Here is a 19,410-nt window from a genome sequence, read left to right on the forward strand (position 1 = left end):
CCTCCACCACTAACTTTGGCAGCCCATTCCAGTAATCTATCACTTACTCTGGAAAAAAAAATTTGTCTCATGCACATCCTTTAAGCTCCCTCCCCCCTTCACGTTAAATATACATCCTCTAGTATTTGAGTGGTCTTTGCTTTTAGTCACAGACTAATACATTTCCAACAATAGATGTCAGGTGAATGGGTCCATAATTCTCTAGCTTTTCTCTCTCAATTACTTTTTTAAATACTGTGGTTCTATGCACTATTTTACAATTCACCTCATTTTAGAATATTTAATCCAAATAATTATTTATGAGAGTTTGTTAACTTACCAGGTTTCTTCTTTGGAGACCCTCACGTGGTGACCCTGGATGGGGTACAATATACGTTTAATGGTCTGGGCGAATTCATCTTATTAAACGTTAAAGATGAAAACGGTACAGTGACATTCTGCTTACAGGGACGAACCATCAGAGCTGGAGAAAATGGAACATCACAGGCAACCGTCTTTGTAGCACTGGCAGCACAAGGATCCAAAGGAACAAAGGTGATTATTGTTGGTTATTAGTCATTCACAGAAAGCTGCAAAATTTTAGCAGGCTAAATGGCAATCATCTTCTCAAGTCCTGGTCACTAGGTCCAGGTTCTTCTCATCCTCCTCTCTGTGTTAAAGTGAATTGTCTGTTCATGAATCAGAATGCCCTCTTTTTCAAGCAAATAAATATTCAGTCTAACTTTGCCAATTAGAAGTTTCATTGGAACCATATTTCCTGGAAAATCTACTTGATTCACTTTTGATTGGTAGGATTGAGAATCTTCTCCCTGAAAACCAGATCCTTCTGGGTCAAATGATGTAGACTTTTAATAAGTGTTAAATTATACTAACAACACCTATTTCTGAGTAAAATAAAATAACATCAAGTCCAAATTTGGTCAAGTTATGCAGGCAAAAAGAAAACGAAAATTCAGTCAAATGGCAATTGTTTCTCTGACTCAGCTTCCGACATGTTCAAAGAAACATGTAACCGTTACCTGGTATTGACATATTTCAAGCCTCCTCATTGAGAAATGATGCAAGATACCTTGTGAACACCCAAAAGTGGGCAATCTTCCTATTTATGACCAAGTCACAGTGCAATACGACACTTGTGTAAACTTCTTTCTTTCTTCTATATCCAATCAACTGCAGATTCTTGCTAGGATACAACAAACACAGTTGCTTGAATATAAAGCCTCATGGATTTGTGTACGCTCAAAAAAGAAAGACTGATTTATTCTTAGCATTTTCTTGGAAGTTCCCTTCAGTATAATACCATAATGTTCATGGTTACCTGTAATAGATTTCCTTGTGGCCTTCAAGCCAATGGTATTCGCCATCTGAACCATTTCAAGCACAGTTAGCCGACATGTTGCAGAGGCTGAATACTGAAGTAGATCACTATGGGTTACAACTTCCTACAGTTCATGCCTTTTCACATCTGTAAGGCTAGTTCCTCTTGCACCTCCCAGGTTCCAGTGCAGCCAACTATTCTCCATATGTTCAAAAATGATCATCTGAATTTCAGAAAAAAATGTTAAGTGTGTGTCTCCATAATTGTAGAATGGCATTGTTGTACAGTAAAATCCCCATTATCCAGAATTCAAGCAACTGACAAAAAAAATGGAAAATAAATAGGTTAAAAAAGTTGAAAGTTTAAAAACAACACCTCTAGTGGTTATTTCACTAATCACGCAACAAACAACTGAAAAATTCAAATATCCGGCATCAACCAAACCCAGATACTTGGGTTTTACTATACTTAACCATATAACCACTTACAGCACAGAACAGGCCAGTTCGGCCCTACTAGTCCATGCTGTAACAAATCCCCACCCTCCTAGTCCCACTGACCAGCTCCCGGTCCATACCCCTCCAGTCCTCTCCTCTCCATGTAACTATCTAGTCCATCCTTAAATGTAACCAATGATCCCGCCTCAACCACATCTTCCGGAAGCTCATTCCACATCCCTACCACCCTTTGCGTAAAGAAATTTCCCCTCATGTTCCCCTTATAATTTTCCCCCTTCAATCTTAAACCATGCCCTCTAGTTTGAATCTCCCCCACTCTTAATTGAAAAAGACTATCCACATTTACTCTGTTTGTCCCTTTTAAAATCTTAAACACCTCTATCAAGTCCCCCCTCAATCTTCTATGCTCCAGAGAAAAAAGCCCTAGTCTGCACAACCTTTCCCTGTAACTCAAACCTTGAAATCCTGTCAACGTTCTCGTGAACCTTCTCTGCACTCTCTCTATTTTGTTTATATCTTTCCTATAATTTGGTGACCAAAACTGTACACAGTACTCCAAATTTGGCCTCACCAATGCATTGTACTTGCATGGAATGCCAAGAACTTTGTCCTTTAAATTACAATTACAATTAAGAATTTATTTTCTCTTGCAGGTTCAGTGGAATCTGATTGAAAATGATGAAATATGTCTCATGATTGATGGCAGGATTGTCAACGTTACAGGTTACAACAATTGATTTAATTTTAACGCCAATCGTGTCCACTTGAAACATTTACTAGAAAAGTAGATTGGAAAAATGATGATGGAAATATTACATTTGAAACATTATAATGATGAACATAGATGTTTTCCAGCAAAATCAGTGTTTTTTAAATTTTTTATGTGAGTGGGAAGGGAAGGTTGAGAATCACTGCTCTAGACCCAATTGTTACTGAAATATTTTGCTTGAGAAAAATTGGCATTGGCCCATTTCCTTTGGAGTTATGAACCCGTCCACATAACAAGTCAATTAGGTATGATTAAAACAGTGGTTTTCAAACTTTTTTTTTCCACCCACATACCACCTTAAGTAATCCCTTACTAATCATAGAGCACCTATGGCATACTGAATGCTTAAAGTGGTATGCGAGTGGAAAGAAAAAGTTTGAGAACCACAGTGTTCATTTAATTTAGTAGTTGAGACCTTAAAAAGGTTTCCATTAAAAATGTGCCAGGTTGTTTCAAGGCTCTGCATTATATTTCATTTTCTAATAGTGTATTTCAATAGGCGTATACTTTGTCCCATTTCCTTCATGGAATAAACCTATCACTATTATATTAATTGAAGGCTTATTTTGTAAAATCCTTATCATATAAGTTATCATGTAAATACTTACATAATTTGATGTGTTGATTGAACGTGCACGTAGAAAATTTTCTCCACAAGATTGTCAATGACTTACAGAGCAAATAAGTTAACCCTGGTCTTATATAACTAAACATAAAAACATTTTGCCTAAATAGTTTTAATAGTGGACTCACATTTTCTGAGCATTATCTGCTTATGCATCAAGAAACACAAGGTGAATAAAAAAAGTATTAATTTTTCACATAAATTTTGTGAGTGCAAATTTTATTCCATATCTCAAATGTTGAGAAGTGATGTACGAGTTTTGTAAAACCAAATTTGCATGACCCCGGCATGCTTGTACAATTGAAAGAAATAAGTCACATTTTTTTAAACATTCAAATCTTAAGCAAAATATAAAATATAATAGTAAAATACTCCTTAAGAAGTCCCTGTTATTTTTTCTGCTCGAGGCACAGAGGCTATTTCATTCCAGAATAAACCAATGCAACATTAGAGAAAATATAATTTGTTTCTGGTCATTCATCTTTACAGATAATCCTGAATCTATAAATTATGTGTCCATTCATAAGACAAGCAAGAACGAGACTTTGGCTACTTTTACAGATGGAACATCTATTACAGTTTCAGCAAAAATGGGAGCTTTATCTTTCATCACGTCATTAGATAATTCTTTGAAAGAGAAAACAGAAGGCCTTTTGGGTAAGTAGTAACCCACTTTTATCTCTTCATTCATGAATAATCCACAAAAGAAAATGTTACATTTTAATAGCCTCATTTATTAACTCCTATCTTTGCAGTTTCAATAGTTGATGATACGAGACATTTTTTCCCAAAGAGTACGAATAATTAAAAGTCTCATATTAACATTGGGCATGTTTGAAATACACGTGAAAGCACTGTCTGAATGGAAAGTCTAGATAGAGCCTATTTTTGACACAAAGCCAGTTTTAAGACATGGAGTATTGCAAAAATTCCAATTTTAAAGCAAAAGTATTAAATTAAATTGCTCTGTAGAGTTAATTGTAAGTGATTTCAGAATAAATAATTGGGAGAAAAAATATGATAGACACGTTAGAGACTGTGGATATGGTAAGCTGAAGCAAACACAATCTGCTGGAGGAAATCAACGGGACGAGCAGCATGAGTGGGAGAATAATGGTCAATGTTATAGGTCAGAACCCTTCATCAAAACTGAGACTTGAGGGAGGATAGGCAGTATAATGAGGAGGGATGGCTTGGACAGGGGCCAGTTGGAGACTGATGGACCAGGGAGGGGTGAAGGATGATAGACAGATGGGGAGATGGAGATAATTTATTGGCAAGTGTCAGACAAAGGGAGAGAGAGAGAGAGAGAGAGATGAAAAAAAGGGGGAATCAGGTGGAAGAAGTCATATTGGGTGAGACTAGAGTGGGGTAATGTGGGAACAATGATTACCAGTGGTGGTATCTAGCAAGAAGAGAAGTAAATGCTGATAGACAATAGATAATAAGTGCTGGAGTAGGCCATTTGGCTCATCGAGCCAGCACAGCCATTCATCTAGATGATGGCTGATCTTTCACTATGCATACCCTGTCCCTGCTTTCTCCCCATAACCCTTAATTCCCCTGTCCATCAAACCTTATCTAACCCTCTCTTGAACTTATCCAGAGAATCCACCTCTAACATTCACTGCAGCAAAGCATTCCACAGACCAACAATTCTCTGGGTAAAAAATTCCTCTCTCATCTCTGCCCCAAAGTACCTTTCCTGTATTCTTAGACTATGACCTCTAGACCTAATCTACCCCACCATCGAGAACATGTAATCAATTTCTATCTTATCATATCTCCCCTTATCCTTCTAAGTTCCAACGTATCCAACCTTTCAGCATAAGTCAATCCCGCCATCCCAGGAACTAACCTTGTGAATCTACGCTGCACTCCCTCAATAGCGAGAATGTCCTTCCTCAAATTAGGAGACCAGAACTGGACACAATACTCCAGGTGTGGTCTCACCAGGGCCCTGTACAACTGCAGAAGGACATCTTTTCTCCTGTACTCTATTCTTTTTATGAAGGCCAACATGCCATTTGCCACTTTCACAGCTTGTTCAACCTGCATGCTAGAGAGAGGTGAAGGAGAAACTGGACCAGATGGACCTGAAGGGGGAAAGAGAATCCTTTTAGTGAAATCTGCCAGTAGAAGTGAATAGAACCAGAAGGGGTGGTTGGAGGTGTAGAAAAGTGGACAAAAATGAGGTGGGATTGAGACCAGAATTAGATTGGGAGAAGGAAAGTGGACAATTCTACCATTGGGCTGCAAAGTCCCAGATAGATTACGAGGTGCCATTCCTCTAGTTTACCTTGGGCCCCAGCGGAGAAGACCAAGGATAGTCAGGCCAGTGTAGGAATGGGAAAGAGAATAGAAATAGTATGCAACAGGAGCTCAGGGTACCCATTATAGACAGAACATAGACATTCTTAAAATTAGTGTCCAAGTCTGCACGTGATCTCACCAATATAGAGAAGACCATATTGTGAGCAGTAGTTGAGTTCTTAGGAAGTGCACATGAATCTCTGCCTTAGGTTAGGTTGAGGGAAGAGAGTTAATAACAATTTCAAGTTCAACTTTATTCTAGTTTCCCTTGCAGCACACAAATTCTACTTTCTGTCTCTAGGTATCTGGAATGATAATAAAACTGATGATTTTAAATCTGCCAGTGGAACGTACCTCAAGTTTGACGGAACAAATCTGCCCAATGAAACTGTTATATTCTTCCATTTTGGTCTGACATGTAAGCCACAACTTCTGCACCTTTCAAAATAACATGGTTGGGCAATGAACCATCTATATAACTGGGTCACCATTTAAATATTTTTATAGTGAGCTTGATGGAACAACTGGTCATTCCTGTGCATCAGTTTTGCATGCCTATATTTATGGAACAATGCAAAATAATACTTTATTCCATTCATTTGTTTGTGTCTTTTCCTTTAGGGAAAACAACTGAGAATGACAGTGTATTCACATACAATATGACCTCAGGAGAGACTTGGTACACTTATAATAACAATAGTTTTGTACCCAAATTTTATGATGAGCTTCTGCAAACCACAGAAAAAGAGAAAATTGACAAAGCTAATGAAACATGCCAAGGAAATGATAACTGCATTTTTGATGTTATCAGTACAGATGATCCATCTTTTGGCACAGCAACATTGCAAAACATGAAATCATTCACAGCACAGAACAGCTCAATGAGTATGTATATACACCTGTTAAATTATAGCAGGACATTTGTGTTCATTTCATTCTATTCAAGTGTTGGTATATATTACTTTAAAATTGCTCAGAAGGCAAATGTGACTTCAACTGAAGATGTCCAATAATGCAAATGTTACAAAACTTTCACAGAAAATTTCCCACCGAATATCAATGGATCTTCAAGTATTCGAACTCGCCTTAATGAGCCAGTATTCACTCTTTTTACTGCAACTGATGCCAACAACGACGTAGTGGTATTTTCAGTGCTGACAGATTCTCCAGATATCACAATAACAGGTAACGTTTAACCACCAGATTTTAACAGGTACATTTACGGATCTTGTCTATTACTTTTGCAATTTCTTAATTTGTAACATGAATTCATACTGTGAATATAAATGTATTGACACATTGAGATATAAATAGAGGGCAGGTCCATAGATAAACTGTTCAAATGATCTGTGGCTGGCCACTGTTTTCAGAAGAACAATTTAAGATGGTCACTGATTAAAGGGAAGGTCAGAGAAAATATTCTTTACATGGATAGTATTTTAAATTCTCTGCCGCGTTCATTAAATCTGATTCCATTCTTTATTCCAATATGAGGACTCCCAATCAGAGACTTTTCAAAAGATAAAGTAATCACCAGTTGCCATTTTATTTTAACGAGATTTGCACTCCAATTTGTCATCATTTTACCCAAATGCTTTCTGTATGATATTATTTTAGATCTCAACCTGATTATTAAAGTTAACAATATCAATATTGGTAGGAGTGTAAAAGAAAGCAGCCAAAAGTATGACACATCTTTTAATAATATAGCAGTTATTAATATTTGAAATTATTTTGAATATAAATTGAAACATATAACATTAATAAACAACATTATAAAGAAAAACTTTGAAAATAAATTTATGCCTACAGAAAAAGGGAACTTCTCTTGGCATCCAAAAAGCTCCACTCCCATCTTTGCCATAGTGCTTGCCAATGACTCGAAGGCTGTATCTGAATTCGGACTGACTCTCATGTTGTGTAACTGCAGCATCAATTCAACTTGTGATTATTCCACACCAATCTACAGCATATCAAAAAACAATTCCTACTTTAAGGTATGTGAGACTTATTTGCTTCTCAATCAAAGTTTGGCATGTTTGTATTTTTAAGAAGCAAACTAATTCAGCAGGCCTATAAAACTATAGTCTGGCTGGTACATTTCAAAACATTTTCATCTGCAAAACAAAAATCAATTTGCTTACACATTGGAGTTTCATTTTCTTCTTCGGGCTTACACAACAGAAATGAGTATCAAACTAGTTTCAGATACAGCTTTAATACAGATTATGTGCACGATCGATACAAGGAAAATCTATAACACAAGCCCCTTTCACACTTGCATCCCAGTAAATTGGCCGTTCAGTGTCCCGGGATAGGAATGGGAGTTTGGCCTTTCACTCCTAACTGGGACACTGATTGCTTTCACACTTACAAGGGTCTATCCATGTCATTTGGTCTGTTCTACCTTTAATGGGAAATGCAATTGCCCATTTCACACTTGCCTAATCTCAACGCTGGCGTATGCAGACACCCGGGATTGTACGAAGGGTCGAGGCTGGCAATCTCCAGCATGAGATGATGTAATCTGACCCTGGCATTGAGCAGATTTTGCTTTCACACTTGCCACTTTAAAGGTCAATTGGCGTTCAATTCCTGAGATCACTGACAAGTGTGAAAGGGGCAAAAGTAATCATTTAGATTTTATGATGGTGAGTTCTGTTGTTTTTTTCCATCACTTACTGTTGGAAAGTGCAACGGATATAAATGTAACAAAACTTTCTAAATACAACTGTAACTGTTTCTCTAATTTCTCTCTGTTCATTATTTAGATCCCCTACTGTTCCTGCGCTTCTGGTTACACAGGAGATTACTGCACCGAAGATTTTGATGCTTGTCAAGATAATCCATGCTTTCTGAATGACACCTGCAAAGACCAACCTGCACCTTTGACAGGCTATATCTGTGCTCCATGCCCAAATAACTTAAAAGGCGATGGGATAAAATGTTTTGGTAATGAGCTCATTTGATCTATTTGCTAAAGTGCATTAGTAAAATATATTTTCCTTAATAGATATTAAAACAAAATCTAATCGCCTTTAAATTAGTTCAACACTAATTAGATGTTGTCAACTGGAATAGTTGTATTATCTCATCATTGTTTTTGGTTGCTTTAATATTGGACCAGAGTTTTGAAGAAGAAATTTGATGCACAAGTTACATATGGATTACATTTTTTTTTACTGTGCCAAAATGCATTAACCAAATTGTTTTAGTCACACGAACTATCACCCAGTTAAAATGCAGATTTTTATTTATGTAATTCATCCAATGAAAATGCATGAAGTTTGAAGGGAGCAATTTTGAAGTGTTTCACTAGTGAAGTCGTAGTTACTATTTAAGATGCTGGATGTTTGGAGGGAGGGGAGAGGAAATGAAAATGCTTTTAACTGATTTGTGCATTGGCTTGACACTGTAGATTTAGACGAGTGCCTTGAAAACATATCCTCTTGCGAACAGATTTGTACAAATGTTATTGGAACATACAACTGCAGCTGTTATGAGGGATACACCAGAAATGCAATGAACCACTCTTTGTGTACTGGTAAGAGATCATCAGTTATTATCCAAATAAAATAATCTTGCTTTAAAAAAACTGTTCTTCAAGAGGGGTGTGGAAAAACTCATCACTTTTATATGTCTACCTGAATTCAATTGTAACTTCAACACTTTTTGTCATTTACTGTCATTCTTCAAGCTATTTTAATATTGTTGAAAGCAAAATGGGAACAACTTACCTATATCTTATCTATGCCTTTCATAATTTTACATTTCTATAATAGCCCTTTTCATTCTTCTAAATTCAACCTCTCCTCATAGTCTAACCACCTCATCTCTGGAATCAACTTGGTGAACCACCTCTGGATCACTACAACACAGGCTCAATAAGTTCATGCATTGTAAGAACTGAGAGAAACAGATCACACAGGTCATATACACAAACCTGCTAAATTAGCTCACCATAAATGAAATGAAGATAGTAATATAACTGCTCAGAGCTACTTTGTTTTCACACAAAAATACATTACTGATTTAGCCTAAGTATGGTCTTTATACGATGCAGAAGCAATTTCTCTCCATTTGATTTCACTAATATATATCGTAAACCACCTTTATGTTTTTGGTAAAAGGTCATCAAGTGATCTGCATCCAGTGAGCACACAGGATGGATATGCTAGGTCCCTAACATATTTGCATCCAACTGATAGAGAAAGCCAACGCTTTCCTTTCTAAAACCAAAAAAAACTTGTGCACAGCCCTGAACAAGAATAAGCCAATCAGCTTATTTTGCCTTAACTGTAGCCTTAAAAAGATTAATTTACATTTGGCTACAGACCTCCTTTCCTTGCTATGAAAAGGGCCTTTCTACATTGTAAATGCCAATTAGAAGTAACTGCCAAAGCAAATCCGACACTTTAAAAAGGGCATGTTCCTTCCAAGGTCTGCAGTTTACAAGATCATCATTTACAAGATGCTTAAGCCTGACTAGGCACAAGGGTAAAAGCAAATTACACAGAGCACATTAGTCACAACATCACTAATCATCAATATTTGGATATTATTTATTCATTAATAAAGGGAGACTACTGGAACTTCAATATCAGTTCCAAATTTGGAGGTAAGGAATTGTAGAAGTATCACATTTCCAGGACACATTGGATTATGCCGGCTCATAGTACACCAATCCTGCCAATCAGATTCCCCAGGGAGAAGGGCTGTGTCTGTGTACTGGAGAGGGTGAGGGCAGTAGGCCTTATAGGAAGATGGCAGCTTACAGTTTGAGTGGGTCCAAAAGGAACACAACAGTACACTAACCTGAAAGGAATACAACAGCTTGGTGCTCAAGTGGACCAGAAAGGGTCAGGACAGCACAAGCAAACCTGAACACACTTGTATGGGACTGTGCAGGGTGAACCAGGAACAGGGGCGGACAGGGCACAGGGAAACTAAACAAGGAATGTTTAAAAGTGTTTAATAGTGACCTAACCCTAACCCAATGTGAGGACCTGTGGGATAATGAGCCAGAAGTGAGAATAGACTTACAGTAACTTACAAACAGCAGGAAAGAGGAAGGAATTAATTTTATGTGACTCAATAATGGTTGTAATAGCATATCATACTTAAATCAGGAAATTAAAGGTGAAGATAACAGAGCTAATTCATCAGTAAAGGGAGAGTTAACCCACCAGATAGTTTATGTTTTCATAATAACTGAGAAGATGAATGTGTGGAGTATATACAATAAACTTTTCTCAATCAGTTTAGATACAATTTAAAAGTTATTGAGACAGGTACATACATTGTAAAGGTTTAGAATGATATCGTTCAAACACAGGCAGATGGGACTAGTAGTGTTGGTAACACATGGATGAGTTGGGCTGATTGGGTATGATGTGTGGCATTATAGCACCATGAAAGTAGTAAAATAAAATCCTATGTGAAAATGCAATTAACAAAAAAATGGCTTTACTCCAATAATATTCGAATAACAATCCAATTATTCTAGGTATCTTTGTTAGTACAAAAGCTTCAAAGATTATTATACAGATATTGGCTCAGGTTAATGATAAATTAAAGTACAGTAAGTGTAAAATGGTTATGCAGCAGAATGGGTGTTAAATAGGAAAAAATATGGAAAAATTTTGAGAGATGTTCTTGGAAATAGTATTGTGAAATATGTATTGTCATATTTGGTATTTATCACCTGGACTTTGGATATATCACGTCACAAATATAGAAATGCTTTTCTCATCAATAGTTGATATTACTATTAAAATGGAAATAACAACCATTGTAAAATTGAAATTGTTTAATTTGTCATTAGATATTGATAAATACAGGAGTGTCCGTGTGCCTGAGAGCCTATGCGAGAGAGACTTCAATCATTATTTTGAAATGATTTTTTTCTTCAACAATTTGTCAATATATAACTATTATAAACATAAATTTAAACCTTTTCTTATAAATAGCTATTTTTGTCATTATTCCTCCAGATATAGATGAATGCCTTGATGACAAAGCCTGCTCAAATAGCAATTCCATCTGTAGCAACACAGAAGGGTCTTTCAGCTGTGTCTGTAAGCCAGGCTACGAAGGACCCAACTGCACAGGTGAGGAATGCCCTTATCAAATCACAGGCCTTTGGAAGAAATAGCCTTGGTCTACCTCATGATAAGTAATCAATTTGGCTACACATAGCTAAAAATAATCAAAAATATTGAATATGTGGCTTGGAAGTTGAGTTCTCAAATCGGTGAGATGCAAACATACCACAAATAGAGATGGTACAAAATGAGCTTAGCTTTTGGCATTTGTATAATTTGAATGAAATGATGTATTAACAAGGTCTTGTGCGGAATTAAATTATGACTGGAAAAAATGTTCAATTCATATAAAGATCAACTTAACCATTATTTCACTTGAGTTGAGTATTTAGTTTTATAAGTGTGAAGGTACAGTGAAAGACGTTGTTTCCTGTTCTATCCAGCCAAGTCAACTCATACCGAAGTACAGCAGGCAGTGCAATGATAAAAGTTGAGACTGTTGTGTTACAGTATGCTGTACTTAGCAAAGCTATATGGGCAGGGGAGCATGCTAATTTTGTTTTAAGGTCCTGGAGCTCATTAAAATAGAGACAAGGAGGTGCCAGAGTGGTGCTCTGGTGCGCTCTGGCAGCACTACACCTCTGTATATGGGATACTGTAGTGTAGCTGTAAACTTTTAAATTTGTAAGTAAGGATCAGTATAGGGAATGACAAAGGACTGTGGGCAAAGAGCAAGTCAGAGGGATCAGTGTAGGGACCAATATGGGGCTTTGGGGAGAGAGAGCATGGTAGTGGAATCAGTGTGGGGACCAATACTGGGCTGTGGGGAGAAAGCCGGGAAGTGGGATCAGTTTGGGGTCTGATACAAAGCAGTGGGGAGAGCACAGGGCAGGGGGATTAATTGGCATTGATACAGGCCTGTTGAGAGAGTGGTGCAGTTGGATCAGTTTGGGTATACAGTATACAATCTCCTACAGCTAATGATCATTTTTCCTAAATTGATGTAAACTTTCTCGCGGTAACTTAATAACCATGGACATACATGCAGTCAGACGTTGCCTGAACAAACATTAAGTGATGCATACCTGTCTTACAGAATGCAGTGTATTGTGTTACAAAGTGTAGGGTATAAGGAAAAACAGTTTGCACAGAATTATCTTATATAGTGAGAGGTCCATTTAAGTGAACAGCAGGAAATAACTATCCCTGAATCCGGAGGTTCATGTTTTCATATATATTCAGCCTGATGGAAGACGGTTGAAGAGAGAGTGACCAGGGTGGTTTGGGCCCCTTATTATGCTGGTAGCTTTCCTGAAATGGCAAGTTGCTAGAGGGAAGTCATGATAGCCTGAGCTATAAAGCCAATATAATGAAAACAGATGGGTGATCTGCAATGTCATTTGAAGATATTAACTCATATGAAGCTTTTGGTATACACCATTGTTTTTCATATGTCAAAAGTCAAGAGGATGTGGTAAAGCAGGCAATTAAGTATTTATTGATGAGTTCAAGGCTTCTGTACAAGTTAGTTGTTTCTCAACATAGTTGCATTAGCAAATTCAGCCACTGAAATAAAACAAAAGGCTGGATTCAGTGAGCCCTGGGTATCCTTGTTCTCCAGCGAATGAAACCAAGCATTCAGGGGCAAAATGTAGTTAAGGCAACAAATGAAATGTTGGCCTTCACAGCTCAGAGATTCAAGTACAAGAAGGCACTAGATTAATAATAGATGCAGGGCAAAGTTCCAGGGAGACCTGGTTTGAATCAGAGCACAGCAGATAGTGATAAATTCAAATATGAATTTTGGAATTAAAAAGTCTGACAATGACCATGTGGATTAATGTCCAAACCCATCTGATTCACCAAGTCCCATAGGGGAAGATATCTGCCAGTCTTGCCTGCATGGGACTGTAAACCACCCTCTGAAGTGGCCCAGCAAACCATCAGTTGTGATAAATGGCTAACAAGTCACAAAGAAACAAAACCAGTCTAGTCACTGGAAACGACAACAGTAAAAGCTGCCTGTCAACTTTGTAAACATCTGCAAAAACTGGGAGAACTGTGCTTTAGACTAGTTAAGCCATAGCCTGACATAGTCATACTCATGGAATCACAGCTTGTACTCGAAATCCAGACAACACTATCGCTGGATATATTCTGTCCCTCTGCCAGAGCAAATGCAGTAGAGTGATACAGTGGCATACAGTCCATAGGAAACTCCCCTCGAGGATGATGCCTGGAGCAGATCAACCACAATCCTACTGACTGTTGGGTCAGACTGAGGAGCTGAATGGCCTATTCCTACTCAGACTTTCTTACGTTCTTATTGTTTGTGACTGCCCTTGGCACCATGCAAACATTTTACCACGTGGAATCAAGTGGTCCTGGAAAAGACAATGGACATCAAAGGGAAGTTTTCCAGTTGCTTAGAGCAAATCTCACAAAATTATTGGGTTTGCTGGATTTCAATCATCCTGCCGGATATATACTGTGGTCACAAGAGCAGGACAGAGGCAAAGCATCTTGCGGCAAGTTTCTATCCTGAAAACTTCTCACTGTCTACAAGACATCTTTGAAGAGCATGATGAAATACCCTCTACATCCCTGGGTGAATAGAGTCAATAATTTCAAAGGACTCAACCAAATCTAAGACAAAAAAACCCACTTGATTGACACTCATCAATTTCCCTAAAGATTCATTCCCTCCACAAATGGATAAAGTGGCAGAAGTGCGCATCATCTATGAAAGGAACCACAGTGACTTGACCAAGTTTCTTTGATGGAAACTTTCAAGCCCACAACCTCAACAAGAACAAGAGCAGCAAGTGTATGGGATCATCATAACCTGAAGGTCCAAGTCTCTCACCAACCTGACTTGAAAATATATTGCTGGCTCTTCACTGTCTTAGGGCCTAAAGTTAAACCTCTGGAACTCTGACCCAAGAGCACTGAGAATATCTTCTCCAGGAGAACAGCAGTGATTCAAGAAGCTGTCTCACCCCATCTATTCAAGGAGATTCAGGAAAGAGCAAAAATGCTGGCACAGCTGGTGACACCTGGAGCCAAAAACAAATAATTAATTTCAAGAAATCTTCAGAACAGTCATGCCAAAAAATTTGGATGCCTGCTCTTTCTGACAATATTTCTCAAATATTGTTTAGTCTTTCCTTTCACAGTGTCTGAATGCGAGCAGCTGCAGATACACCCTTGAAGATGTGCTGACTTATTTTAAGATCACTATTAACATATGTAGTAATAAACTGCTCAATTTGAATTGTATATTGATATACTATGCCAATCCATGGCATATTTGGTGTTTGCTACAGGTTTAAAATAAAGCTAATTATGCATATAGGCTACATCATCTGGGTGAGGTTAGAGCACTGGTCTTGTAAACCTCGCTGGGGACTCATTTCTGTGAGGGGTGCTGGACAACTCTTTGTTTCCCTTACGGTAGACAAAGTTAAAGAATTTCATGTATGTTACATTCTAAATGTTGTATTATGTGACTATAATGAAACCTTATAAAGCATACCACATCCCTCACTGCTCCTCTTCACCACCCTCCAACTAAACTGCAGGTTGGTCTAGGTCTAGAAAGTGGAAAAATAGTTTTTTTTTTAAATTGAATACAGACTGATGGTTTTAGTTCACACAATGGTCTCATCTCTTAACAGTTATCAATGAATGCAAGTCATGCTCACCAGATGCAATTTGTAACCCGGATGGGGGAAATTATACCTGTAAGTGCAACCAAGGATATAGAGGTAATTTTGTATAACTATTATAACTAACTGCTCATACTTGTATCATTTTAAACACTAAGTTTGATGTTTTAAGTGCACTTCATAAATAGGCAAATCTCACAATCATCAAGTGTATTCACAGCCACCACGTGCAGGTACATAATGGTTCTATTAACACTAAAAAATACACCTACCTGTTATGTCTATTTGGGCCATTAGATGTAATTATCATATTTTCCTGATATATTGCAAGAAATATGCCCGAACTACAAAAAAAAGAACCTTAACATGATTAGTTGGTTCTAATGTCATCATTCAAAATGAATAATCAATGACAAGAAAAAATAGATCACCAATAACACCCAGCTTCAACCCTTAGCACAGTCTAAATCAGTCCTTAGCTCCACAGTTCAATATCAGAGGTGCAAATATCCAGGCAACATTTGTCAGAGAAACCTCAATAAAAAGATGTTAATGAGAGTCAAACAAAAAAAAAATTATTTGATAGACAGAGGCAAATTTGACTCAAAGAATGATGCTTGGGGTTTTATCTCCAAGATATTCTTACAAGAATGTATCCTGGCACAATTATGACATGGTTAGTGTAGCGGTGGTCAATGTGCCTGCCATATTGACCACCGCCAGTGGGCTGATATCGCCTCAAACCGTGCATCTTGGCGCTTCGGCGGGCAGCAACCTCCTTTGAAGAAGACCGCAGAGCCCACCTCACTGACAAAAGACAAAGGAGGGAAAACCCAACACCCAACCCCAACCCACCAAGTTTCCCTTGCAACTGCTGTAACCGTGTCTGCCTGTCCCGCGTCGGACTTGTCAGTCACTAACGAGCCTCCAGCTGATGTGGACATTACCCCTCCATAAATATTCGTCCGCGAAGCCAAGCCAAAGAAGAAGAAGTGTAGCGGTTAGCTCAATGCTGTTACAGCTCCTGCGACCCAGGTTCAAATTTGGCGCTGGCTATAAGGAGTTTGTACATTCTCCCAGTGTCTGCTTGGGTTTCCTTCGGGTGCTCCCATTTTCTTCACCTTTCAAAATGTATGGGGGTTGTTGGTTAACTGCGCGGCATGGGCTCATGAGCCTAAAGGACCTGTTTCTGAGCTGTATTTTTAAATTTAAACTTAAAATTCCACTAATTTATTAATCACCAGGCCTTAAGAAACTATTTGCAATTTATTTTAAAAAGTTAAAAACTACATTTATTAATGTAAGTAAACAGCACATGTAGTCTACAGCAGAACATAGCCTGATATGTAGAAGGTAATGATTGGATTGGATCATATACTGCAAATGCCACATAGCAGCCATTTTAATAAAATAAAGTCCAGCCAACTTCCTTCAAATGAACTTCTAACAAAATCATTGAAGCCAACCAGTATCAGGTTCCTAGTTAACTTTGACTGTGAGAACGGTCGAGAACGGTCTGGATAGTTTTGATGGGGGCTCAAACAGCAACTTCTCAAGGCCTTTCCAGCTTCAGGTCAGGCACATGATTTAATAGTGTTAAACACATGCCACAGTATCTATCAGTCATGAAGCTCAACAAAATCAAGAAGAAAACAATTTTCGCCATTTATCCTTCCAGCTGAGATGCACTGGAGCTAAAGTACATACCATCTTCTATATGGCAGCAATGCAATAGGTTTTCTAAACCAAAGCAATGCAGAGGGGAGATCTAAACATGTGAAATTATTAAGTTCTCCAGGAGGTGCAACACCTGTCAATTATATCCACTTTTTCCCAAGTTCCAGGGACTTAAACATATCAGGTAAAGCTGTAATTAACTTGTACCTTGTCCAATCTACATTACATTTGCTGCTCACAATCTCGCATCCTCTGTGTTGGAGAAAACAAATGCAGGTTAGGAAATCCCCTTACCTAAAAAAAAATTTCAATCTCCAATCAATTCTGAAATCACTTTTTTCAGCTCTGTTCTACAAAACTCAATAGAAGCCTGAGGAGTAACACTCACTTGCCAACCTACAGCCTCCAGGACTCAATGAATTCAACAATTTTAAACAAACAACAATTCTAGCCTTTGAATTTCACACTTCCAGAATATTATTTTGTTCTGGCTATTTCTGATACTTATTTTTCTCTCACCCATGCCTCCTTTGGCTCTACCTTTTGGTAATCACTTTTCCAACATCTTTCACTATGCCTTTCCTGTCCTTTAATCTCATTAATTCTCACTCAAACACAAGACTTTATATAGTAATGCTTTCATACATTTTTCTCAGTTCTGAAAAATTATTGACTAAAAATGCTAGCAGTTCCCTCTTCATAGACACAGCTTTACAAGCTGAAGGTTTCCAATTAACTCAGTTGGGTTCTTTGCGAATAGATCACCCTCAAAGATAAACCATAAACAGCAAATGTGCATTCTTCACAGCCAAAACGCACATCATCCTTACTTACTCCCAATTCCCTCTTCTCTGACAGATGGATCACTTTTGAAATTCAATCTAAAAATCTTAATAATTGTATAAATACTGTATTTTTGGATTCCAAGAGAATATTGGAGAAATCCATTTCTATAATTTCTTTCTTTTTAAACTATTTTTATTGAGTTTAACAAAAACCCTTACACAAGGTATACTAATGATAACATAAATCAAATCATATACATGTCACATATCAATTGTAAATTAGAAGCAGAACCAGAATTATTACATAACTTATTTTGTTCAGGGCATTACATTTTATAATTATAATAATTAAACAATTAAATCGTAACTCATACTGTGTCCAAAAATAATATTGAATACAATTTTTTTCCTTTATATTATTAAATTTTATCATTTCAATATAACGTCAAAGGCAAAAATAATTGCCTGAATGAACCATTGGATACAATACTGCAAGCACACAATGTCTTTTAATATGAAATAAAATATCTTTCACCAGGAAATCCTGCTGTATATTTTAATACCAAGTATTAGCATTCAACCATAACTAAATGTATATTTAAAACTCCCCCACTTCAGGAGATGGAATGACCTGTACAGCACTGAACAGCTTATGCAAAACCTCACAATGCTCCCCCTCGTTCTGCAATAATGGAGGAACATGTGTGATTAATTCAGATAACTGCAAACCAGACTGCCAGTGCCTTAATAAGTACAGTGGGGAACAATGCCAACATGCCGCACGTCAGTTTGCCGCAGAAGCCTTGCCAAGTATGTGACGACATCTCATTTACTTCTACTGCATGTTTGATGCTCAAACTTTGTTTTTAGATTTGATGTGAATGAATCCTATCAAAATATTTGAATTGTGCATCCCGAAAAATAAGTTGAATATAAATCTTTAAAAAAAACCCCAAATAATTAAATGTTCAACCAAACCAAAACTTATTTTCATTTTGAATAAAGGAACTTGCTACGATCCACTGTCCTATCATATCCATAGAAATAAATGAGCCTACAGAGAGAACCTGCTGAAGGATCTAAGATATTTCCCCTCTACCGATCTGTTAGAATGTGAATGTCCTTGAAGACAAAAAAAAACACAATAAGGAACTTTGGAGTTACTTGTAATTATTATGATAATTGTTTCCAAACCAATGTTTTTAAAAAGACATTTTTTCAGTAATTTCATTAGATGCAACAACACATAGTTTTTGTTCACTTTTCTATCAATTTATTTTTAAAAATTTGAGCTAATATTCTGACATTTAACCAAAGACAATGGAAAATTAAAATTTAATGGGTGGCAAATCTGTGATATTTTTAAAAAATGACTTTGTGCATCCATTAAAATATGAAGAAACATCCCCTTCCTTTCCACTTTTTGTTGATGCTTCAAGTTCAAAATGCATAATGTGAGGTGAAAATGTAACGATGTAGGTGGGAGGCAGAACGAGAGAGTGATAATGCAGAAGGATTAGAAGGATGGTGTTTGGTACAATTTTTTTTGCAACACACATTACAAAGAGGGGGGAAGATATCCATGACTACATTAGCCTGGGCTTTCCTTTAAAGCAGGGGTCGGCAAAGTGGACTATATTGACCCATAGGGGTCGATGGGACTATCTAAGAGGTCGATAAATGTCGTGGGTATAGAGAAATTCATCACTGATAAAATGTGTTTATTTATTTATTTACATGCTTGGGGATTGAT

General features: G+C 37.3%; 1 protein-coding gene across 1 annotated transcript in view; it reads left to right on the top strand.

The window, feature by feature from the left end:
* Positions 1–3,669: 3,669 nt before the first annotated feature.
* The window catches only part of LOC138743599 (mucin-like protein), a 40,988-nt gene continuing 25,247 nt past the window's right edge, over positions 3,670–19,410 (top strand). The window contains exons 1-10 of the mRNA XM_069899113.1: positions 3,670–3,827; positions 5,785–5,901; positions 6,105–6,368; positions 6,522–6,668; positions 7,296–7,480; positions 8,255–8,435; positions 8,902–9,027; positions 11,477–11,593; positions 15,205–15,294; positions 18,276–18,467. Of these exons, the coding sequence (XP_069755214.1) occupies positions 3,761–3,827; positions 5,785–5,901; positions 6,105–6,368; positions 6,522–6,668; positions 7,296–7,480; positions 8,255–8,435; positions 8,902–9,027; positions 11,477–11,593; positions 15,205–15,294; positions 18,276–18,467 (1,486 nt within the window). The 5' untranslated portion in view covers positions 3,670–3,760. The remainder of the gene's footprint in view (positions 3,828–5,784; positions 5,902–6,104; positions 6,369–6,521; positions 6,669–7,295; positions 7,481–8,254; positions 8,436–8,901; positions 9,028–11,476; positions 11,594–15,204; positions 15,295–18,275; positions 18,468–19,410) is intronic.

Source organism: Narcine bancroftii, chromosome 9 (genome assembly GCF_036971445.1).
Source record: "Narcine bancroftii isolate sNarBan1 chromosome 9, sNarBan1.hap1, whole genome shotgun sequence".
NCBI lineage: Eukaryota > Metazoa > Chordata > Chondrichthyes > Torpediniformes > Narcinidae > Narcine > Narcine bancroftii.